Raw genomic sequence first — 24,959 nt, 5'->3', positions numbered from 1 at the left:
GACGCCATGCCCATTTTTTTGGGCGCTAAACAGGCACTTAAGCCCCCAATGGGGTGGGCAGGAAGCGGCGCTTATTACGAGCCGGAAGTGCGATGCCCACCATATTGGTAGAGGCATAAAAATATTCTTCTGGGGCCTGTAGAAGAACTTTTTAGTTGCATATTCATTATTCATCTTCAAGAATGCATTGGAGAGTTATTGGAGAAGAACAATGACGTAAGAAAACTACGAGGCACTTGGTCTGAGTATTAAACACGGCTTTAATCAACTGTTTTTCAACATGGAGATCTAGTTGTGTCCTTCACTAGTTCCTGTTAAAGAATGTCCTGAGCAAGCTGGGCCCATACCCGAGTATTTATACTCTCCCTGGACAGCGCCACCAGCAGGCCGCCCAGTATTATTTCATAAGTCATTTCCACATGAATGACAAGATTCATGTCGTACAACAAGAACGATTCTATGACTTAGATTTTCTAAGTTATTTATTATATAGTATTTACAGCACAGAAACAGGCCATTTGGCCCAACAGGTCCGTGCCGGTGTTAATGCTCCACATCAGCCTCCTCCCACCCTGCTTCATCTCACCCCATCAACATATCTTTCTATAGCTTGGTCTGGTTCATACCTCCCTGAGCTGAGGGCCATCTGTACCATCCAGTTTGATGTTGACCTCCAAGGGTTCACTCTGGCAGTGTCTGCACGATTTATATGATGTTAGCTCCACTGTGTCGTCTTTGTTGGTGGCTATGGAATCGTTAGAGGCCGCCGAGTTAAACAAGTGCTCCTAGAGATAGCAAAAAAACAACAAAAGAACCGTAGCTACGTAGTGTAGGAAGGAATGAGTGTCAACTGTAAGGATAGCAGATAACTAGGAATGCGCTCAATACTGGCTAGCACGCAGTCTTAATAACATGTTACCAGGCAAACACTGGGTGTTGAGATGGTGCCATAAAGTATGGGGTAGGTCTTGACTTATTATAAAACAGATTGTTACATCTCTCCTGATTTTTATTTCCATTGAAGTCAATGGAAAACAGGCTGCCAACTCGCTTTCACCTGTTTGACACTAGCACACAAACTCCGTGAGTCTGAAGCTCAAGCAATTTATCAGCGTCATCTCAATTCCTCACTATGTTGCTGCCTAGGAACACATTGGGGGCAGGAATAGCTGAAAACTTAACATCACTTAACATTCTTTATGGTTCTCCAGGGATATCTCGTGGGCACTGCAGATGGTAGACCCCCGCTATCGATCCACGAAACTTGAGCAGAAGTGATTTGAACGGAAGATGTAATGCACCATGTGATTTGAATAGAAGTGCTACTCTACCGTGTAAATTCACTAGAAATGCTCTTGGAATTTGTATCAGTTGTAAATTCAGGAATTTTTCTCTAGGATTGTTTTCTCAGAACTTTCCAAGCATTTTCCACTTCAGATATCTGGCCTGGGGCAGGAAGGACATTGGGAAGAGTCTTAACGGGAGTCAGAGGGACAGGGAAATGCTTGGCTCAAGAGTGACAGGTTGATGTTCCAATTCGTTGAACAATGTCCTTTCCTGCAGGATATAAGGCCATTTCTTACAGGCATAGCACTAACAACTTGAACACATCCAGGTGGGGTTAAGAGTTGCAATAACTGGCAGGTACAGGTTTTGGCTCAATGGACTTGGTTTGATTACCCTGGGAAGGTTTCAGCGCATTGTTAGTGGATACAATGGCAGCAGTAATCATAGGGTTGCAACATTTAAATCTCAAGTCGGGCTCTTACCAAGCACGAGCCAAAATGGGAGCTAGCTACATGAATCATAGAAAGATGGAAAATTGCCAACTTTGGAAAATAGCTTAAACTTGTTAATAAGAACTCATTTCTTCGGGAAGTGGAGTTGAGGCCAAGATCTGATCAGCCATGATCTTATTGAATGGCGGAGCAGGCTCGAGGGGCCGAATGGCCGACTCCTGCTCCTATTTATTGTGTTCTTATAAAACCGGGGTTATGGCGAGGAACAAGTTCACTGAAAAACAACACAAACAGGAGGGCAGACCTGAGCACACTTCTGGTGTTTCTTGTTCCTCAGGTTTTTTGTCAGCCGCTTTGATTCATTGTCCAGTAGCTCAGGTTGTCGGAAGAATTCATATAGTTGGTTGGTCCACTGGCCAAGGGACCTGATATGAAGCCAAATAGTATCTGCCGATTAAAATAATTGCAAGCATCACAAACATCATCTTTCTGGCAACTGGTGTGATTCAATAAACAGTCACAAATGTCTGCTACTAGATGTCGCTCTTCACACATGGTTTAGCGTTAGGTGGGCGAGCCGTCAGAAACTCACCATTCTGCTGCATTGTCATGTCTTCTCTTAGACTGGGAATGGAGAGATCCAGTTGGCTGGTCACTCTTTACTTAGTTGTAATAGTTATTTTGACACCGATTAAAAATATAAAAAGCAGAGCTTTAAGCCGTGGCTCTCTCAACCGCTCAGCTGATAAACGTACAGACACAATGTTGAATCTCTGAGTTGGCAGATCTCATCCGAATGGCAATAAGGGAAGTACAATTGCGTTCAGTATTCTGGGCGAGAGAAGGGAGGGTTCCTGCTATCTACTGACCCCTGTTGGAAAGTGCGTGAAGATCAAGTGAGAACAGGCTTGTGCTTGGCTAGGATTTCCCCCTGTGGTTGAATAGCCTGTTATTCTCTCTCGACCTCCCTCGAAGACAGAAGCGCTCAACCCAATCCACACAGAGTACGGAAGCTGCAGCCACCTGCTCCACAAGTGGAAGATGAGGGGCGACCCGAAGTGCGACTGTGGCCACGAGTCCCAGACCATGGAACACGTCACATCAACCTGCCCACTGAGATCTGTTGCGGGAGGCACCTCATTTCTCCACTCGGCATCTCAGGAGGCCATTGAATGGAGAATCGAACTAGACATCCCATTAGAAGCTTTTCCCACAATACGAAACAACAAGTCTTCTAACATTCACTGTCTACCATAGTGCAATCAAAGCCCACAGAACCGCACCTCTAGGAGATAAGGGGGACACAACTGGGGGGGGGGGGGGCGAACAAATTATCTTGAGGTGAGGACCAGCAGGGTTATGATGGTCAGTCAGTATGACAGATCTTAGCAGATCACTGTGGCATTACGGAAATCCTTCTATATTTCCACAGGGAATACCTGAGCCAAACAGACCAAGAAGATCCCAGTTTCAATCTATGTTTTGCCCTAAGTTAATTGACCTCAGCTGCGATGGTGGAAGAGGCTCAACTACTGGGTGAGGCAGAAGACAATCGATCAAGAGTCCACCCTGAATGTTACTCGGTGTCACCTGTTAGAAATGGGCATTGGGTGAGGACAGATGCTGAACAATGATGATGTACCCTGCGACTGAATAGCGACCCAACAAACCATCAAAACTCATGTGTGAATAATGGTCCATTGTCCATCGTATTGTGGGTGGAACAAGTCAAGGGCTTTATGAGATAAATGAAAGGCAGAAAAATTAGGCAGAGAAAATTAGCAAGGAAATGTTTTTTTAGAAAAGAACTTAATGTAAAGTATACACCAAAAAATTAAAACTCAGCACTACTTTTAGCTTGGCGATGGAGGGGTTTAATTTATTCAGCACGTCAGGTAGATAGACTAGACACAGAAGAGTGTAAGAGACAAATGGAAATCCCGTTGGAGAGAAGAGCAGTTTCCAGTATCCGCAGTATTTTGCTATTGTATTCGTGTTTGGTTCACTGCCACCTCTCCTCTAGGAATGCCCACCTTGAAGAAGTTCTGCTCTTCTCTCCGACGGGATTTCCGTTTGTCTCTTACATCTCCAGCTTTTTCCAGTTCTGACGAAGGGTCATCGACCTGAAACGTTAACTCTGTTTCTCTCTCCACAGATGCTGCCTGGCCTGCTGAGTGTTTCCAGCATTTTCTGTTGTTATTTCAGATTTCCAGCATCCGTAATATTTTGCTACTGTATTACAGAAGAGTGTACCTTCCTTAAACAAACTGTGTGTCTCCTGAACAAATAATATACAGCTCCTGAATACAGCTCATGTGTCAGTATTTTGTAACGGGTTGAGTACAAGATAGGAGAGTAATTGGTATAAGATGTACTTTGGAGCATGAGGCCTTTTTGGAACGGGAAAAGGTATTTGGCCCCATGGGCCTGTTTCACAGGTCAGTTCAATCTACCTGCTCCTCATTGGACCCTTCAATCTTTTCTCTCTCCAAAAACACATCCAATAGCCTCTTGAATCCACATATTGTCTACTTCATTGGCCTTTCCTGGCAAATTATTCCACAGTCTATCATCCTCTGGGCAAGACCTTCCACCTGACATACATCCTTACTCTTATCCTATATCTTGTATCCCCAGGTATTTGAACCCTTCGTCACAGTGAACAGGTTGCCGTGATCAACTTTTGTCAGCTCTCTTCATAACCTTGAAAATGTCACTTAAGGTCACCTTGAAGCCTTCTCTTTTCCAAAGAAGTCCATCCCAACTTCCTTGACCTACCATCATAGCATAAGTAAAGCACAACCCATTCTCATATCATACCTTGCTGCTCTGGAGCACTGCTGATTGTGAATGGATGCCACTCATACTTGGCTATCACTGGGATGTTGACGTACACATAGTCTCCTGGCTTGTAGTGGAAGAATGGCGCTCTCTTGATAACTAGATGGGTTACCTGAATATTAAGAAAGATATTTTCGTTACAATTTCATACACATTTTCTGCCTCTAGTGTCTACTTGTCACACTCCAAAACATCACACACCAGGACTGGGATTGTTCTTGATGCTAGTATCACTCTGGGTTAATGTGGCACTTGCCCAACTTTCCACTACCGACCTCAGTGAATTTCCCGTGGCCAACCTAATCTGGATTTTTCTTTGCTGGCTCTTGGTGATGTCTCGCCAGAGGGTGGGACAGGAAAATCATTGCTGGGGCAGTGCTAGGGGGAAGATGGTTGAGCCTAGGACACTGCCCTGAGGAACTCCTGCAGCGATGCCCTGGGGCTGAGATGATTGGCCTCCAACAATCGTCTTCCTTTGTGCTATATGTTTTAAGGTGGAAAAATGTCCCAAGGTGCTTCGCATTTTGCACTCTAACCCAAGCAGGTGTAGGAGAGAGGTTGTACAGGTGGCTCCCACCAGTCTCCCCATGTCATCAATTCAGCTTCAACTTTAAGAAGGCAGGCAGCCTGCTCCCAGGCCTGTCCCAACACTGGTCTGAAGATATCTATCTAGCCATCCATCTAGAGAAACCTAGATGAAGTTTCAGGTCCCATACTATCATGCACTAACCAGGTTGAAAAGAGTAGCAGATGAGGATATAAATCAAGGGGCAGTGGTCCTATGCTCTATTTCAGAAAAGGGTTATCTATCTGTCTGTCCACTCATTCATTGAGAAGTGTGAAGTATTACTCACCTTAGATGGCAGCAAGTTGATCTCCACAATCTGAGTGCCACCAATTCGTGATACCGTGATTCCGACTATTTTTTCCATTAGGAATAAGAACCCCGAGGCCACAAACCACTTCCAGAAGTTGGAGCAGTGAAGGATTAACAGAGCCCAAAACCAAATATAGCTCAAGTGGGTCCAGTAAAACACCTGGAAGAAAGGGTTTGGGGGTGGGGGGAGGCGGGTTAGTAACTTCTGAGGTTCAAACAATTAAACACAATTTGACATCAAGCAACCTATTGCCTATGTCAGGACTACAAGTGGTCACACAGAGGACGAGTAATGGCTTGTGAATACTGATCAAAAACTAGCAATCGCAATAAACTGGATGAGTGCAGCTCCAACAACACTCAATCTGCTGATTAGTTGCATTGTTGCCTGAAAATGACATTTATTCTTAAATTAAATGCTTGGGATATTACTTTATAATGAATCCAAACAGCACAAGTGTGGGGTCCGTTAATCAGAATTAATTGGATTAAATTAAATTAAGAAAGTTCAATAATATTTTACTGACAATTTCTTATACTAACAATTATGTCACTGCAGAGACTGCAACAGATGCATCAGGGTCACTGTCTCTAGTTTGTTAAGAAAATATTTATTTATGATTTCCTGTAAGTAAATGCTTAACTCTGCACTGAGAGTACAAGCCAGGAGAAATTCTTTAAGCAATGGGTTGGTGGAGCGTAGATTGCTTTACCACAGGAAGTGGTGGGGGCAGTGGAAAACTGCCCAGGTATGTCCTGTCCACCGAAAGCAGGACAAATCCAATCCGGCCAATTACCGCCCCATCAGTCTACTTTCAATCATCAGCAAAGTGATGGAAGGTGTCATCGACAGTGCTATCAAGCAGCACTTACTCACCAATAACCTGCTCACTGATGCCCAGTTTGGGTTCCGCCAAGACCACTCGGCTCCAGACCTCATTACAGTCTTGGTCCTAACATGGACAAAGGAGCTGAATTCCAGAGGTGAGGTGAGAGTGACAGCCCTTGACATCAAGACAGCGTTTGACAGAGTGTGGCATCAGGGAGCCCTAGTAAAATTGAAGTCAATGGGAATCGGGGGGGGTGGGGGGAAACTCTCCACTGGCTGGAGTCATACCTAGCACGAAGGAAGATGGTTGTGGTGGATGGAGGTCAATCACCACAGCCCCAGGACATTGCTGCAGGAGTTCCTCAGGGCAGTGTCCTAGGCCCAACCATCTTCAGCTGCTTCATCAATGACTTTCCCTCCAACATAAGGTCAGAAATGGGGATGTTCGCTGATGACTGCACAGTGTTCAGTGCCATTCACAACTCCTCAGATAATGAAGCAGTCCATGCCCGCATGCAACAAGACCTGGACGACGTTCAGGCTTGGGCTGATAAGTGGCAGGTAACATTTGTGCCACATAAGTGTCAGGCAATGACTATCTCCAACAAGTGAGAGTTTAACCACCGCCCCTTGACATTTAACGACATTACCATCGCCGAATTCCCCACCATCAACATCCTGGGGGTCACCATTGACCAGAAACTTAACTGGACCAGCCACATAAATACTGTGGCAACAAGAGCAGGTCAGAGGCTAGGTATTCTGCGGCGAGTGTCTCACCTCCTGACTCCCCAAAGCCTTTCCACCATCTACAAGGCACAAGTAAGGAGTGTGATGGAATACTCTGCACTTGCCTGGATGAGTGCAGCTTCAACAACACTCAAGAAGCTCGACACCATCCAAGAAAAAGCAGCCCGCTTGATTGGCACCCCATCCACCACCTTAAACATTCACTCCCTCCACCACCGGCGCACTGTGGCTGCAGTGTGTACCATCTACAAGATGCACTGCAGCAACTCGCCAAGGCTTCTTCGGCAGCACCTCCCAAACCCGCGACCTCTTCCACCTAGAAGGACAAGGGCAGCAGGCGCATGGGAACACCACCACCTCCAAGTTCTCCTCCAAGTCACACACCATCCTGACTTAGAAGTATATCGCCGTTCCTTCATCGTCACTGGGTCAAAATCCTGGAACTCCCTCCCTAACAGCACTGTGGGAGCACACGGACTGCAGTGGTTGAAGAAGGCGGCTCACCACCACCTTCTCAAGGGCAATTAGGGATGGGCAATAAATGCTGGCCTTGCCAACGACGCCCACATCCCATAAACAAATTTAAATAACCAAAATGTGTATATGTTATTAATAAAGTCAGCAGTTCAGTGGTACCAAACACTCTATAAAAATTGTTTAGAACTCACATTGTTCTACAACATCTGGCAGAAAGCTGACACCGTTGCAATGTCAGCATCTTATAACTTGCAAAACACAATCAGCATCTCTAATAGACAGCAGTAATCATTTGACACGACTTTTCTGTATTATATACCCAGGTGCATGGTTCAGTGCTGGATCAGCTGTTGCCGGTTGGGTTATTGTTTGGGAGCAACATTGTAAAGTTTTCTCTACTTATTTACACCATTCAATTTGTTCCTTAAACATTCCCAGAGACAGGAGGCAGTTGCCGAGCTCTGCTCGCAACCACATATGCAGAGAGAAAAAGTGAGTACATCACCAGCATGCAGAGTGTCTAATGTCAGCGTGCAGCTTGAGGGACTGAGCAGGTGAACCAAGCAGTGTCAGGGGGACAAGGGGCTGGATTTTCATTCAGGAGTCGGGTGGGAGGCGGGACTACAACTTTCGGGGTTGTAGTCCTGCCTCCATCGAGATGCGGCCAATCCACGCGATTTTAACTTGATTGACCTTGTTGAACCCGCCCAGTGGGCTCAGCAGGCCAATTAAGGGCCACCTGGCAACAGGTGACGTCACAGACTGAAATTTAATCTGTCAAGACGTTTTGACAGATGAAATATCAGCGTTTCACAGCTGTTTGAAGCTGTCAAACACTGACAGTCTTACTTCTAACATGAGTCCTTCTACACAGACTCAGTTAGAAATCTCTCCTGCACAGAAAGCTGCAGGCTGTCACTTTTGACAGTTCACAGCCATTCTGCTTTCTGTGCCGGTGAGATGAAGGACTCCCCGAACCTAAAGGAAGGAAGGCTGAAAAGGTAAGAAAAGGTAATTTACACCTCTTTAATCACTTTAGACACACCAAACACACTTACCTTTGCACTCATGCACCCATCACTCACTTGAACACCGACATCTCGACCCCTTCAAGCCCTTCAACCCGACGGCCCGACTCCTCCAACTTGGCGTGGTTTGGAGCCGTCGGGAATCCCACAGTTCAAGCTTCAAAACAGGGATTAGGTTAATTGGCACTAATCCCTTCCCGCCTCGGGGAGGCGGGTCCCAGTGCGGGGCGGGTACCCGCCTCCTTTGAAACTGGCATGGAGGCGGGTTGGGGGCAGGATGGGGTCGGGACCCCTGATTTCGGGAATTTAACCCCCTGCATGCCTCCAATCCCGACTCCACGGCACACTGAAAATCGAGCCCAAGGTCTAGCATGCAGAATAAAGGAGACGGCTTAGGGCCGCGAGGAGGAGGCCGAGATTGATAGGCAGAGACTGCAACCATCTCTACAATTTTGGTGTTTTTCTATCACAACAAATAACTTGCCCTAACTACTATCTTGTGATTCACTGGTGGGTAGTAAGTATCGTCTATATTTGGTCAGTGCTCGACAATGAGTACTCCAATCAATCTCAAATGAGGGTCCTCACTAGACTCTTTAACAAGTGCTGGGGTATCGGTAGGTTCAGTGGCAGTGATCTGTTATTGTTGAAGTCCAGCGGGAAGAGTGTGTTTGTTAAACCCACATGATACTAGACAAATTAGGGACTGCTTGAACAGGAGAGCCTGGGCCCTTTGTTAATGCTCCAATGTATGACACAATGGAATGGAGGGAACAAGGCTCAGTTTCATATCTCCTCAGCAGGAAGAATCACCAACGGGTAGGAGCTTCCCCAGAGAGGAAAGGAGGGCGGGAGCCATTATTGTTGCTCACCTCCTAAGCACTGGCTCAGAGCAGTGTTGGGACAGGCCTGCAAGCAGGTTGCCCACCATCTTGAAGATGAAGTTGAATCGATGACTGGGGGAGACTAATGGGAGCAAATAACTTGGGGGGGGGGGGGAAAGACTGTGATTCCTCAGCAAAATGAGAAACAAAATGTGTGGCTTGAACAGTATGTAGTGTAGTGGTTATTTCACAGGACTAGTAATCCAGAAGGCCTGGGCTAATAATACAGAGAACGTGAGTTCAAATCCCACCGGGACACTGTTGGACTATCGTAGTTCACTAGATTGATCTCTGGGATGAGAGGGTTGTCCTTTGAGGGGAGATTGAGTAGATTGGGCCTGTACTCTCTGGAGTTTAGATGAGAGGTGATCACATTGAAACATATAAGATTCGGAGGGGGATTGACAGGGTCGATGCTGAGAGGTTGTTTCCCCCTGGCTGGAGAGTCTAGAACCAGGGGTCACAGTCTCAGGATAAGGGGTCGGCCATTTAGGGCTGAGATGAGGAGGAATCTCTTCACTCAGAGGGTGGTGAATCTTTGGAATTCTCTACCCCAGAGGGCTGTGAATGCTCAGTCGTTGATTTTATATTCAACGCTGAGATCGATAGATTTTTGGACTCTAGGGGAATTAAGGGATAGGGAGATTGGGTGGGAAAGTGGAGTTGAGGTTAAAGATCAGCCATGATCTTATTGAATGGCGGAGCAGGCTCGAGGGGCCGTGTGGCCAACTCCTGCTCCTAATTCTTATGTTTTTATGTTCTTAAAAAACCCAACCGATGCCCTTTCTGGCCTATGTGTAACTCCACTCCCAAACCAACGTGGTTGACTCTTAACTGGCCTCGTAGACTTCATCGGCGCTGGGTCAAAGATCTAAAACTCCCTACCTAACAGCACTGTGGGAGCATCTTCACCTCACGGACTACAGCTGTTCTAGAAGAAGGCCACAACCATCTTCTCAGGGCAACGAGGGGCGGGCAATAAATGCCAGCTTTGCCAGTGATGCCCACATGCTGAGAACTATATATTTTTTAAAAGAAACATCATCTGAAAAGTAATAATGGCCTTAATGCAATGGGGAACTGTGGATAGTAAATCAACCAGCACTGTCCTTCCAATCTTGACTTGGCTTGCTTCAGTGGTCTAGTATCGAGACCAAATCATTACACTTGATTATTAACTTAAATTCTAAAGAACACTGAACTACAGTTTCTTTCACCTCAAAGTGTCCACTCCTGCGAACAAACGGGCTTGAACAGATTAACATCAAAATGATTAGAAGCTGCAAAATTACTCCAGTAATGGATGTCATTCCATAAATCCAACCAATCCCAGGCCTTGTTGTAAAGAGGTACTCCCACAGCTGATAGGTCCCACTATTTTGCGTCAATTCCACTGAAAAAAAAAGAAATAAATCTCAATAAATTCGCTATCACATGGAATAGTTGAGGCGAACAGCATAGATGCATTTAAGAGGAAGCTAGAAGGGGAAAGGAATAGAAAGAAAGCAAGAAAGAAAGCCTTGCATTTATATAGCGCCTTTCACAACTACTGAACGTCTCAAAGCGCTTTACAGCCAATGAAGTACTTTTGAAGTGGAGTCGCTGTTGTAATGTGAGCCAATTTGTGCACAGCAATGTGATAATGACCAGACAATCTGTTTTTCTTATGCTGGTTGAGGGATAACTATTGGCCAGGACACCGGGGTTTAACTCCCCTGCTGTTCTTTGAAATAGTGGCCGTGGGATCTTTTACGTCCACCTGACAGAGCAGACGGGGCCTCGGTTTAACGTCTCATCCGAAAGACGGCACCTCCAACAGTGCAGCACTCCCTCAGCACCGCACTGGGAGTGTCAGCCTAGCTTTATGTGCTCAAGTCCCTGGAGTGTAACAAGTGTAAAATTGCTCTGTAAAACCTTTCTTTTCTGTAACATGATTCCATCATACACTGTGGTCCAAAATTATAAATTTGTCTTCTGCTCATATGATAAGCAACTTCCCGGCAAAAACCGAGGAAGAAAAGGGAACTGGGTGGTGCAACAGGTTAAGATTTGTCGCTAGGGTTTTAATTCAGCCTTCCATAATAGGATCAATGTCTCCTCTCTTTCTGCTAACTGTATGGGTTCTTTAAATATATATATTAAGTGGTATCTGACGTAATAAAACTCACTACGCACTTGGTTTGAGTATAAAGCAAGGCTTTAATCAACTTGTTTCAGAACATGGAGGTCTAGTTGTACTTCACTAGTTCCTTGTCTTACAAAATGTCCCTGGAAAGCTGGGCCCACGCCCGAGTATTTATACTCCTTGGACGGCGCCACCAGCTGGCTGTCCAGTGTTATTTCATGAGTAGTTTCTTGATGATGATGAGATTTATAACAGTATCAATCAATCCAGTTCCTGAGTCGAGATGGCGCCCGAGACGGTCCGGCACTAGCGTGCTCTCCCTGCTTCGGGCGGCCCGCTCTCGCCGCTCGCTCCCGCAACTGGAGCGAGGTGTTCGGCGAGTCGGGTGGAGGCAGCGCAGCGCATCGAGATGCAGCAGCAGCCACGTTGACCCGCTAGGGCACGTCGGCCGACTGCTCCTCAGCGGGAAGGCATTCCTGGGAGGAGGGGAGCCGAGCATGGTGGCCAGAGGCCGGACCGGAAGCGGGAGAAGCAGGCCCGAGCCGTCGGACCGTGGAGCCGGCGACGGTGAGGTGGAGGCCGCGGCGACCGGAGGATGTGTTCGGCGAGTCGGGCGGAGGCAGCGCAGCGCTTCGGGACGCAGCAGCAGCCACGACGACTCGCAGTCCGACTGGGAGGAGGGGAGCCAGGAATGGTGGCCAGAGGGTGAGCGGGAGAAGCAGGCCACCACACGTGGAGCCGAGCCGGCAACAGTGAGGAGGAGGCCGCGGGGACGAGGAGACGGAGCGGCTGAGGGACATCGTGCTCCCACTGCCACTGGATGCCAAAGAATTGACTTTCTGAACACGGCGCTGTAAAAATAGCTGACGTGTCCCTACGGGGAGTAAGCATTCCATTGTACTAGTACATATGGCAAATAAAATTGAATTGATAGTGGGCATGGACCCGTAGCACAAAACTACCAAAATTTAGCAACAAATTGCCAATCTCACTCAAAAGTTATGCCACAGGATGGCTGGGGCAGGAAATGTTAAAATGTCCTACAGGTGCAGTCGGGGCTGCTCTTTGGAGGATGGGCTGACAGAGCGGAGTTGTGCATCTAATTGTATCGCACCTGCCCGACGAGTGTTTGATGCCGATAATGGAAAGGTGCACCAGTCTCCGGCAAAGGGTATTTATCAAGATAAGATAAGTGGTCTTTGTAGTGTATGTGCCTTTAAGTCAGAACTACTTTTTACAGCTCCTGTATACTGTACTACCGGCAGTGACCACACCGGTATATAAGCTTTGCGCATGCCTCTGTACCCCAGTCTAGAGATTACCCTCCTCCAGTAAAGACCTGTTATTTGTTAATGTACAGCATCCGTGTGATTATTTATCCACTGAACCACGGATCTAACAGTGGCGACGAGTGTCGATTCGAATCTACCTGCAACATAAAAGAAAAAAAAAAATAGTCAAGGCCAGGAACACGGGCGTCGACCACGAGCAACCGCCCAGCAGTCAGGCAGAGATCCAACTTCGCTGGGGAGGCTGTGGAGAGCCGGGCTTGGTTTCCCAGCCACAACGAGCAGTAAGAGACCGACGACAGGTCCAGCGCAGACCCTTCCCGAGCAGCGGCAGCTGGAGCCGACCGACGGCAGAGAGAGAGCCGAGCAGTGTCGACGGGGTAAGACAGAGGGGGAAGAGCGCAGGGCGCAGCCGGGGGTTGAACACCGAGCGGCGTCAAGGAAAAATAAAGCAACCGGAGAGAGAGAGGGTAAGAAACAGCCGGGTTCTAGACTGAGCGGTGTCGAAAAATATCAAAAGAAGAACGCGCAGAGCACAGCTAGGGATCACGGGCTGATCAGGGTCCGCGGGGCGAAGCAAGGGGAGACGCCATTGAACCGCGGAGAAGAAGAAAGAGCGCGGGAGGCGCCATTGAGCCGCGGAGAAGCAGGGAGAGCGCAGGAGATGCCACTGAGCCGCGGAGAAGAAGGAAGAGCGCGGGAGACGCCATTTTGAGAAGCCGCAGCGGAGAAGAAGGGCGAGCGCGGGAAGGAAGGAAAGCGCGGGAGACGCCATTTTGTGCTAGCGGAGAAGAAGGGGAAGCGCGGGAGGCGCCATTGGTGATAGTTAACGAACAACCAAGGATGCCGAAGAGTGGCAGTATCTCTACGTTCGACAATGAAGTCGAAGATTGGGCGACATATGTGGAACGTATTGAGGTGTACTGCAGGGCGAATGAAGTGCCAGATGCTAATAAAGCACTGGTTCTGTTAAATTCCATGGGTGCAAAAACTTATGGGTTACTGCGAAATCTAATAACCCCAGAGAAGCCGGTAAACAAGAATTTTGAAAGCATAGTAGAAATCATTAAACCCCACACCGCTGCTGATAGCAGAACGATTTAAGTTCCATAAAAGGAACCAACACAAAGACGAAAGCAATGCTGAGTACCTAACGGAACTGCGCAAGCTATCGAAATACTGCCAGTTTGGAGCGGGACTAGCAGATACGTTAAGGGACAAGTTTGTGTGTGGGCTACAAAGTGAAGGAACCCAGAAACGGCTTCTATCAGAAAAGGACCTTACGCTGGACAAAGCTTTCAGTATGGCAGTATCACACGAAGCAGCCGCAAGGGGCGCTGCAGAGATACAACGGAGACCGCAAGAATATGGCGCCAACGAAATGACCTATGGAACAGGGAAGTGCTATCGCTGCGGCAGAACAACACATGACCAGAAAGATTGTTGGTTCAAGGACCAAGTGTGCAGACAGTGTGGGAAAACAGGACACATAGCAAGAGTCTGCAGGTCTGGGAAGAAAACCAACAGTAAGAAATCTCCACAGGAGAAGTACAAAAAGGTACACCAGGTGATGGACAGTGGTTCAGACGAACAGAAAAGTGACACAGACTCCGGAAGCAAGGAGCTGGGTTGTCTGAAACTACATAATGTAACCGAAATGGAGGATCACTAGACTATCTGGGTTACACTCAAGATAGACGGAGTCCAAGTGGAAATGGAATTGGACACAGGGTCAGCTCTAACAGTCATAAATCAAAGAGACTACAAGCAGCTATTTTCACACATACCCTTGAAAGCTACAGAGATTGTCTTGAAGACGTATACGGGGCAAAAAGTCTACCCCAAAGGGAAAATAAGGGTGAAAGTGACATATAAAGGCCAGGAAATACCTAAAATGGATATATATGTATTGCCAAATGGAGGACCACCACTGCTAGGACGTGAATGGATCCGGAAGATACAATTAGATTGGCATTCCATACAGGCACTGAAGGTTGAGGCCAAAAAGGATGACGACGTCACACCTGGTCGACTGTCAAAAATGCTAACTGACGCAAAAGAAGTGTTCCAGGAGGGACTAGGAACACTAAAAGGAATAACAGCAACAATTAAAATAGAGGATAATGCAAGCCCAAAGTTTCTGAAGGCCAGACCAGTGCCTTATGCGATCAGACCAGCTGTTGAAGCAGAGCTGGAAGGGTTGGAACATTCAGGAGTACTGTCCAAAGTGGACTGGAGTGAGTGGGCTACACCCATCGTTCCTGTAATGAAGAGGTCGTTGAGTAATACGCCTGGGGAACCAAAGAAGGTCCGCATCTGTGGGGATTTTAAGGTGACAGTGAACCCAGTCCTTCACACGGTGCAATATCCGCTTCCACATATTGAGGATATTTTCGCCTCGCTATCTGGTGGTAAACGCTTCACCAAAATTGATCTAGCCCAGGCGTACTTGCAAATGGAGGTAGAAGAAGCTTCGAAACATTACCTTACGATTAACACTCATAAAGGTCTCTATCAATACAACCGGCTGGTGTTTGGAGTAGCCTTGGCTCCGGCTATCTGGCAAAGGGCGATGGATCAGGTCCTGCAAGGGATTCCAGGGACCCAGTGTTATTTGGACGACATCTTGGTCACGGGCGAAAATGACGGTGATCACCTCGCTAACTTAGAGAAGGTGCTCACCAGATTAAAGGAGTATGGGCTACGAGCTAACCGCCACAAGTGCGAGTTTTTCCAGAAACAGATCTCGTATTGCGGCCATGTCATCGATGAAGAGGGGTTACATAAGTCCCCTGACAAGATTGAGGCAGTAGTCAAGGCTCCAGCACCGGAAAATGTGTCACAACTGAGGTCATTCCTCGGGCTGGTAAACTATTACCACAAGTTCTTACCAAATTTGTCTACGGTATTATACCCGCTGAACACCCTACTGCAAACAGGGGTACCATGGAAGTGGGATGACGAACATAGATGAGCTTTCCAGAAGTGTAAAGAATTGAACACATCAAAAGAGGTGTTGGCCCATTTCAACCCAGCACTACCAATTCGTTTGGCATGTGATGCATCACCCTATGGTATTGGAGCGGTGCTGTCGCACAAATTCCCAGACGGGTTGGAGAGGCCAGTAGCCTTTGCGTCTCGGTCACTAACCTCAGCCGAGCGCAACTACGCCCAGATTGACAGGGAGGCCCTCAGCCTAGTATGGGGAGTAAAAAAATTCAACCACTATCTGCATGGGCAGAAGTTCACCTTGCTGACTGACCACCAACCACTTGTCTCCATCTTTAATCCTAAGAAGGGCGTGCCAGTAATGACTGCACAGCAGTTACAAAGATGGTCCCTGTTTCTAGGGGTGAATCAATATGAAATAGAATATAAAGGCACGAAACAGCATGGGAACACTGATGGGCTATCGCGCCTGCCACTGCCTACTGTGGAGGAAGCACCAGCAGTGGACCCTATCGAGATATTTTATTCGTCGATAATTGAACGATTGCCAGTAACAAACGTGGATATAGAGAAGGAGACCCGCAATGATCCGACGCTGTCACGGGTATATGAATTGACGGTGAGGGGATGGCCAACACATGGTGACTCACTGTTGCCAGCATTCTCATCCAGAAGAGAACAGCTGTCAGTATGCCAGGGGACAGTGATGTGTGGATCCAGAGTGGTGATTCCACCCAAGTTAAGGGAGAGAGTGCTAAATGAGCTACATGAAGGTCATCTGGGGGGAGTGAAAATGAAAAGCCTTGCTAGGGCTTATGTGTGGTGGCCGGGAATCGATCAACAAATCGAAGACCTAACTAAGAGCTGCTTAGGATGCCAGAAGGTCCAAAATGCACCACCACATGCCCCTCTACACCCATGGGAGTGGCCCTCCTCTCCATGGCAATGGGTGCACATTGATTTCGCTGGTCCATTCATGGACTCAATGTTCTTAATAGCAGTGGATGCTCAGTCAAAGTGGCCTGAGGTGATAAAGATGTCTTCAACCACTACAGAGAAAACGATTGCAGTCCTACGGACCATATTTGCCAGAAACGGTTTGCCAGAGCAGATCTGCTCTGATAATGGACCAAAGTTTGTGTCCGACGAGTTCCAAAAATTCATGAAAAGGAATGGGGTAAGGCATTACACATCCGCCCCGTATCATCCAGCCACCAATGGATTGGCTTAGAGGTTTGTACAAACCTTTAAGAAGGCGATAAAGGCCATGTGCGACGAGGAAATTCCACTACAGCATAAGATGGACAATTTCTTATTAGCCTACCGAAACGCGACACATGCAGTTACCAACCAGACCCCGGCCATGATGTTCTTTAACCGAAGGTTGAGATCTCGTCTAGACTTGCTCAGACCAAATGTGCGAAGAAATGTTGAGGACAAACAATTCCAGCACATCAATGAGAAGCCGACAAGGAGCTTCAATGTAGGGCAACCAGTCTTGGCCTGTGACTATCGAACAGAGAAGTGGCAACCCGGAACGATATGTACAAGGCAGGGGCCATTAATGTACACAGTGGGTGTCGGGGAGAACATTGTGAGACGCCACGTCGATCAGATCTTAGCGTCACAGGAACGCGTCAACCCCATGTCTCGAGTACCTGGGGATGAACCCGACATACCGGTAGCATCTACTTCAGACCCAGTAGCAGTGGAACCCGATGAACTACCCGATGAAAAGGGGTCAGAATCGCCTCTGCACCAAGAACAAGAACCTCTGGAAAGGCGCTATCCCGAAAGGGTCAGGAAGCCGGCCCAAAGACTGAATCTATAAATGGACTTTTGTTATTTAATGTACATGTAAAAATGTAATTGTTGTTTGAATATTAAGGGGGTTATTATTAATCTAAAAGGGGAGGAATTATAGTGTATGTGCCTTTAAGTCAGAACTACTTTTTACAGCTCCTGTATACTGTAAGTACCGGCAGTGACCACACCGGTATATAAGCTTTGCGCATGCCTCTGTACCCCAGTCTAGAGATTACCCTCCTCCAGTAAAGACCTGTTATTTGTTAATGTACAGCATCCGTGTGATTATTTATCCACTGAACCACGGATCTAACAGTCTTTTGAAATCAGAAGCATCCACGCTTTTATGTCTTTGTGGGTCGCAAGCTGCCTACCATGGCGCCTCAGGGGCAGATAGAAGAGCGGGTTTTTCACATCCTCACTCACCGCAAGTGCTTGTTGGATGATCAAGGGTGCGCCGCCTGTAATTTTCCAACACGAGCTCATGCCGGTTGGGGTACCACATGATAGTAAAATCTACCCTGTTAGCTTTGAATACATGTCTCCATTAATATTGAACTTATCTAGTCGCTGATACTAACAGGTCCTGATGTTCTGATTCAGGATTTGTCCACATTGAGGCAACAGTAAAACACTGCTTTTCCCAAATCTCCAGGTCCAAGACATTCAAATGGGACAAACCAATGGCCTGGGTGGAGCAGATAGTCTGGACTCAGGGGCAATATGCAATTGAAAAGGTCCTGCGCAAAATAGTTTCGGCCAGCCTCAGCTAAATTCGGAATAGAAATTGATCTACAACACACAACTTGTCATAATTGATACCATATTAATAAGACCAACTTGAATTTATATTGCCCTTTTAACACTGAAATCATTCCAATGAGCTTCACTGGTCTGGTAAGGGAATGAAAGCCAAGCCAGGAGGAGAGAGATTAGGAAAAGGGGTGGAAAGCTTGGCTGAAGAGATGGGTTTTGAGAAGATCTTTAAAGGTGGAAAGAAGTGCAGAGAGGGAGTTTTAGAGAGTAGGACCCATGAGACTGAAGGCTCTGCTTCCAATGGTGGGGTGAAGGGAGGGGACATTGATAGAAAGCCAGGATCAGAGGAGCGGAGTGTTCGAGAGGGTAATGGAGCTGGAGAGGTAGTGTGGGGCTAGGCCATGGCCTCGCTCCGCTCTATCTCTGTAACCTCCTCAAGCCCTACAACCCTCTGAGATCTCCATGCTCCTCCAATGCTGGCCTCTTGCGCATCCCCGATTTTAATTGCTCCACCATTGGCGGCCATGCCTTCAGCTGCCTGGGCCCTAAGCTCTGGAGTTCCCTCCCTAAGCCTCTCCGCCTCTCTAATGAAGGCGTAACACTGGTACAGTAAAGGTTCATCTGAGATTGTGATTAAAGGACATTGATGAAGTTTTACTCTGGACCTGACTCAATGGGAGTACTAGATGGAGGTAATGGATAGAAAAAATGGGAGAAAAGTCCATTCCCCTGCAGTTGCATCTGTTTCTTTGACAAGAATATTAAAAAAATCAAAATGTATAAATAAAGTATTACAGAGGTTCGATTGGTGATACAGTGTAAAACCATCATGTTTGTATAATGGTTAATTCAACTTCTTCAAAAGAAATCTTGAGCTTTAAGTTCACTTTTAAAACCTGATTGCAAAAACATTCTTATTTTCCCAAAGAAGGTGTTTTAATATTTAAATGATATTGTCTGTCACTGTTTCCGAACACTTACCAAAGTTCATGAAATGCGCAGAAGTATGAACAATACTCAATCCAAATATGGCAAACCCCACCAGCTGGTGCAAGAGTACATGTTGGTCCAAGGGAAGAACTCGCACCACCCAGGTTGCTCTTAGCCAGGTTAAACATCGGCGCAGCATGAGGACCTTTAAGATGGAAAAGTACTTAAGGTTTAGTTCAGATAATCTTAAATTCCTGTAACACAAATAATAACAGGAACAATGATCACAAACGTGTTCAGAGGTCCTGCTCAAAGTAACTTGTTTTTCTTAAATGTTTCCACTTGCAAGGGAGACCAGAACTAGGGGGCCATAAATATAAGACAGCCACTAATAAATCCAATAGGGAATTCAGGAGAAACTTCTTTACCCAGAGTGGTGAGAATGTGGAACTCGCTACCACAGGGAGTGGTTGAAGCGAATAGCGTAGATGCATTTAAGGGGAAGCTAGACAAACACATGAAGGAGAAAGGAATAGAAGGATATGCTGATGGGGTTAGATGAAGAAGGGTGGGAGGAGGCTCGTGTGCAGCATAAATACCAGCATGTATCTGTTGGGTCGAATGGCCTGTTTCTGTGCTGTAAATATTATTTAAGACTATGAATTTCCATCAGATTCAACAACAACTGACCTATTTAGTTAGGGCTTATTATTTTAATAAAGTATTTTCCATTCTGTTTCATTCTCCATCCCCCTGGATCATGAACCACGTCCAAAGTCGGCAGTTCCCTGGCCTCCTGCCAATGGTTCTCTCCAGTTGGCCAATAGGTGTATCAGGCTGGTGTGATTCGACCTTCCTCCTGTGTGGAAGAGCCTAATCTTGCTTGGTCTCACTCCCTGATGGTGCAGAGTTTCAACTGGGTTTTCAAAGAAGTGGAACTCTTGTGACCTTGAATACTGTACTCCTTCAGCCATAGCCTTTCATATTAATTTTCTTTCTCCTTTGCCAATGTTCTCAACTTTCTTATCATAGAATCATAGAATGATACACCACTCACCCCTAAGTGGTCATTCTCCATAGGTGAGAGTATGCCGGCTATTCTGGCATGGTGGGCATCGCTACTGAGCCCTCATCTTATGTTCACACATGGACACATTCCAGGTGCAGTCTTAGAATTGTAGAATCTTACAGCACAGAAGGAGGCCAATCGGCCCATCGTGCCTGTGCCGGCTCTTTGAAACAGCTCTCCAATTAGTCCCACTTCCCCCTGCCCTTTCCCCATAGCCATGCAATTTTTCCCCTTCAAGTATTTATCCAATTCGCTTTTGGAAGTTACTATTGAATCTGCTTCCTTTCAGGCAATGCATTCCAGATCATGATAGCTCGCTGCATAACAAAAGAAATTCTCCTCATTTCACCTCTATAGTTTTTTTGCCAATTATCTTAAATCTGTGTCCTCTGGTTACTGACCTACCTGCCAGTGGAAACAGTTTCTCCTTATTTACTCTATCAAAAACCCTTCATGATTTTGAACGCCTCTAGTAAATCTCCCCTTATGCCCTTCAGGCACTGACTGATGCGGGGAGGCGGGGTTACACAGGGGTCAGCAGCCTTCAGTGCCTCGCTCAGGTGGTCACTCTGCACAGATAGCCCTCAGGAACAGGGATTCCTGGTTTTCCACTCCATAGCTAGGTCACCCTGGCCAGTACGAGCACACCTACTGTCGTTCTGACTCAACTTAACTCAGCACGGTCCAAGGATTGAATCTGGGACTGTCCCTGTCCTGTGTGGCTCGGTACCACCCTGGGTGGTACATGAATCTGGGACTGTCCCTGCCCTGTGTGGCTCGGTACCACCCTGGGTGGTGCATGAACCTGCTAAATTAGCGTGGAAATCCCCCCCATAATGTAAAGTCACTGCAAAAATAGATTTACTTTCAATAGCGATGTGTGTCGGTACTCACGGCGATAAAGGTACAGTTGAAGTTAAGGCACTGCCCACAGCCTTTTGCCAACATAACCCATCCACCAACGCTGGTATATTTCTTGGCAGCAAATGTGAAAAGAAAGATGCAGACTAGGACGTAGCAACATATGAAGAGCAGCTTGCGGCTATTATTGTGCCAATAGGCTGGCGTCAGGTACCGTGGGGTCTGCCTCGTGTATTTCTCTGTGGTCGGAGGCTTTAACCAGTTGGCAGCACTGTAGGAAGACAAAAATGTTACAAAAGTTAGCTGCTGTCCTTCTTCAGTGGAGCGGGATGTGCTAACTGTAGACTTCCCCAAGGCTGATATTAATGCCACTGCATTTGAGCTGGTAGTGTGACGCACAGTGGACGTTCCTGCTCTACTTTTCTACTCTGAGATTGGGACTGCAGTACTGTGAGCCATTCTATCTCTGAGACATTTTGCCATCCAGTGTGATGCACTTGCTGGAGATGCTGAATTTCATTGGCATTCAAAGCTTGCATTTGAAAGCAAACTCCAGCACAGAAATCCACCGCACTGCTTCCAGACATATTGGGCTGAATTTTAATGGGAAAGTTGGTTGGGAGCAGGGGGAGGGGGTGGGGGGGGGGGGGCGGGGGCGAAGCAGTCGGGAAACCCGGGAGAACGTAAGTGTAAAGGCATTTACCTCCTGGATCCATCAGTCCTCGCCTTGCATTAGCTGCCGAGATTCACGAGGCCTGCAAAACCCGACCCGATTCAAAATGGAAACTTCCAGCCCAATTATAATATTTAAATAGATGACCCGCCTCCTCGGAGTGGATTGGCTGCCCGCCCCCAATCCTGCTTCCATTAAAACCGGGTGGGCGGGTTGGATGCGGGTTCTGGTCGGGATTCAGAATTTTAACACCATCTTCTCACACCACCCCAACCCACCAGTTTCTTTCGGCTAAAATTCCCCCCATTAGTTCACTAAAACATATTGCTTTCAGTTTCTTTTCAGGCATTCTTTTTAAATACCTGCTGTCTTTTTAAGTTAGACGTTAACAGCGCAGAAGGAGGCCTTTCGGCCCTGTGATGAAATATTCCATTCATCACTCATCAGTATTTCTCTGCCTGTGACTGTGGTTGGTTTCAGTTTCATTTCCATTGTATTGTACTGTGTGTAGGGCTCCGCCCATACCTGGCTCCTATGTAAGCTGGCCCAGCCTGCGGCACATCCAGTACGGCAGACCTCTGGATGGAAGATACATTCTCCTCTGTGTGTTACCTTCTAAGTCAATAAAAGCCTTGTTTTGTTTCGCTAACGTCGAGTCTCGGATTTATTGAGGCACATCAATTTTATTGACTTAATTTTCAACACAATGGATCAACTCTTGAAACCCGAACGTTTGGATTTGGACCAGCATGCTTCGGACGCATCGGCACGCTTCGGACACTGGTTTATGTGTATGGAATTCTTCCTGGACAATTCCGCAGCCGTCAAAGACGCTACGGACGCTGCGAGTATGAAACTCGGAATTCTGCGGAATTGGGTAAGCCACCGGGTTTACCCCCTCATCCAAGACGCCGACACGTACCCAGCCGCCTGCGACATCTTAAAGGCGCATTACCAGCAGCCTACGAATGAGGTGTATGCTAGGCACCTGCTCGCTACTCGCGCACAGCGACCTGGGGAATCGGTGGAGGAGTTCCTAGGCACCCTGAAAACGCTTGGCAAAGACTGCAAGTGCCAAGATGTAAAAGCCGCAGTGTACACTGACGAGCTTGTTCGCGATGCCTTTATCACAGGCCTCAGCTCCACTTACATCCGGCAGAGACTGCTGGAAAAAACGGGATTGGACCTGAAACAGGCTGCGGACACAGCACGATCCCTGGATGTGGCCCAGAGAAACTCGGACGCCTACTCTTCAGCCTGCGCCGTCCACGCCGCCATGTGTGCACCAAGGGCGCCGCCATCTTGGAAGGCATCTTCCCCGCCCGGCAGCCCGACACCGTCGGGGCCCCGCTCTCCCCCCAGAAGCCCTACGACAGCCACGACGCGTCGGGGACCCAACTGCTACTTCTGCGGGCAGCCGAAGCACACCAGAAACCTGTGCCCGGCGAAAGGCACCACCTGCTTTAAGTGCGGTAAGAAGGGGCACTTCGGGAAGGTGTGCAGAGGGAACCCCGCCGGAAAACCCGCCACCGCCGCGTGTGCGCCGTGGGAGCGGCCATCTTGGACGCCATCTTGCCCGACCTCGTGGGGTCCGCCATCTTGTGAGCAGACAGCGTGGACGCCATCTTGTCTCGATCAGGGCCCTACAGTGGCATCGGTCACAGTGGACCAGACCAGGCCGCACCCGCTATCCAAATCAATGGTGGACATCGAGGTAAACGGGTGCAGGGTTAAATGTTTAATTGACAGTGGAAGCACGGAGAGTTTTATCCACCCTGAACTGGTACAACAACTCTCCCTAAAGGTGGTCCCTACTCGGGGTACCATCTCCATGGCTGATAAAACCCAGACATCGACCATTATGGGTTACTGCACGGTACAATTGTCCGTTAACGGAACTGTATACGATAATTTTAAAGTATTAATCATGAAGAATCTATGTGCGAGCGTGATCTTGGGCCTGGATTTCCAGTGCTACCACCAAAGCATCACGCTCAATTACGGTGGGTCCCAGCCGCCCCTCACAGTGTGCGGCCTGGCTACCCTGAAGGTAAAGCCGCCTTCGCTATTCGCGAACCTTACCCCTAACTGCCGGCCAATAGCGACCAAAAGCAGGAGGTACAGCTGGGAGGACAGGCGGTTTATCGTGACCGAGGTAGACAGGCTCCTGAAAGAGCGCATTATTGAACGCAGCAATAGCCCGTGGCGCGCCCAAGTGGTGGTGGTAAGGGGTAGCGAGAAGAAACGGATGGTGATCGACTATAGCCAAACGATCAACAGGTACACCCAACTAGACGCCTACCCGCTACCCCGCATATCAGAAATGGTGAACCAAATCGCCCAATACCGGGTGTTCTCCACCATCGACCTCAAGTCAGCGTACCACCAGCTCCCTATCAGACCAGAGGACCGCCCGTACACCGCCTTCGAGGCGAACGGACGCCTCTACCAATTCCTCAGAGTCCCCTTTGGGGTGACGAATGGGGTCTCGGTCTTCCAGAGGGAGATGGACCGCATGGTCGATGACCACCACTTGCAGGCAACCTTCCCCTACCTCGACAACGTCACCATCTGCGGTCACAACCAGCAGGATCACGACTCGAACCTCGAGAGGTTCCTGAAAACCGCACAAAAACTCAACCTCACCTACAACGAGGACAAGTGCGTTTACAACACCACGCACCTCTGCATACTAGGCAGCGTGGTGGAGAATGGGGAAATCGGACCAGACCCCGACCGATTGCGCCCCCTACGGGAGCTGCCCCTGCCCAACACTCCCAAAGCCCTGAAAAGGTGCCTGGGGTTATTTTCTTATTATTCCCAATGGGTCCCCAACTACTCCGACAAAGCCCGCCCCCTCTTGAAAGCATCCTCTTTTCCGCTCTCTGCTGAGGCCCATGCCGCCTTCAAAAGCATTAAGCAGGATATTGAGCGGGCCACACTACAGGCAGTGGACGAGAACACTCCCTTTCAAGTGGAAAGTGATGCGTCTGACTTTGCCTTGGCGGCCACCCTCAACCAGGCGGGGCGGCCTGTAGCTTTCTTCTCGAGGACCCTCCAAGGGCCCGAGATCAGA

The 24,959-nt window shown here is 47.9% G+C and overlaps 1 protein-coding gene across 1 annotated transcript in view; it reads right to left on the bottom strand.

Moving 5' to 3' along the window:
- Window positions 1–24,959, bottom strand: part of nox5 (NADPH oxidase, EF-hand calcium binding domain 5) — a 77,999-nt gene that overhangs the window by 38,611 nt on the left and 14,429 nt on the right. Inside the window, exons 4-10 of the mRNA XM_085968486.1 lie at window positions 21,244–21,481; window positions 19,332–19,485; window positions 10,643–10,818; window positions 5,435–5,617; window positions 4,560–4,692; window positions 2,044–2,186; window positions 627–785 (exon numbers count right to left, since the gene is read on the bottom strand). Of these exons, the coding sequence (XP_085824612.1) occupies window positions 627–785; window positions 2,044–2,186; window positions 4,560–4,692; window positions 5,435–5,617; window positions 10,643–10,818; window positions 19,332–19,485; window positions 21,244–21,481 (1,186 nt within the window). The remainder of the gene's footprint in view (window positions 1–626; window positions 786–2,043; window positions 2,187–4,559; window positions 4,693–5,434; window positions 5,618–10,642; window positions 10,819–19,331; window positions 19,486–21,243; window positions 21,482–24,959) is intronic.

Source organism: Somniosus microcephalus, chromosome 27, assembly GCF_052327205.1.
Source record: "Somniosus microcephalus isolate GS21.2 chromosome 27, FLI_Smic_1.0, whole genome shotgun sequence".
Lineage (NCBI taxonomy): Eukaryota > Metazoa > Chordata > Chondrichthyes > Squaliformes > Somniosidae > Somniosus > Somniosus microcephalus.
The sequence above is the reverse complement of the archived record's forward strand: the minus strand, read 5'-3'. Positions and strand labels throughout refer to the sequence as shown.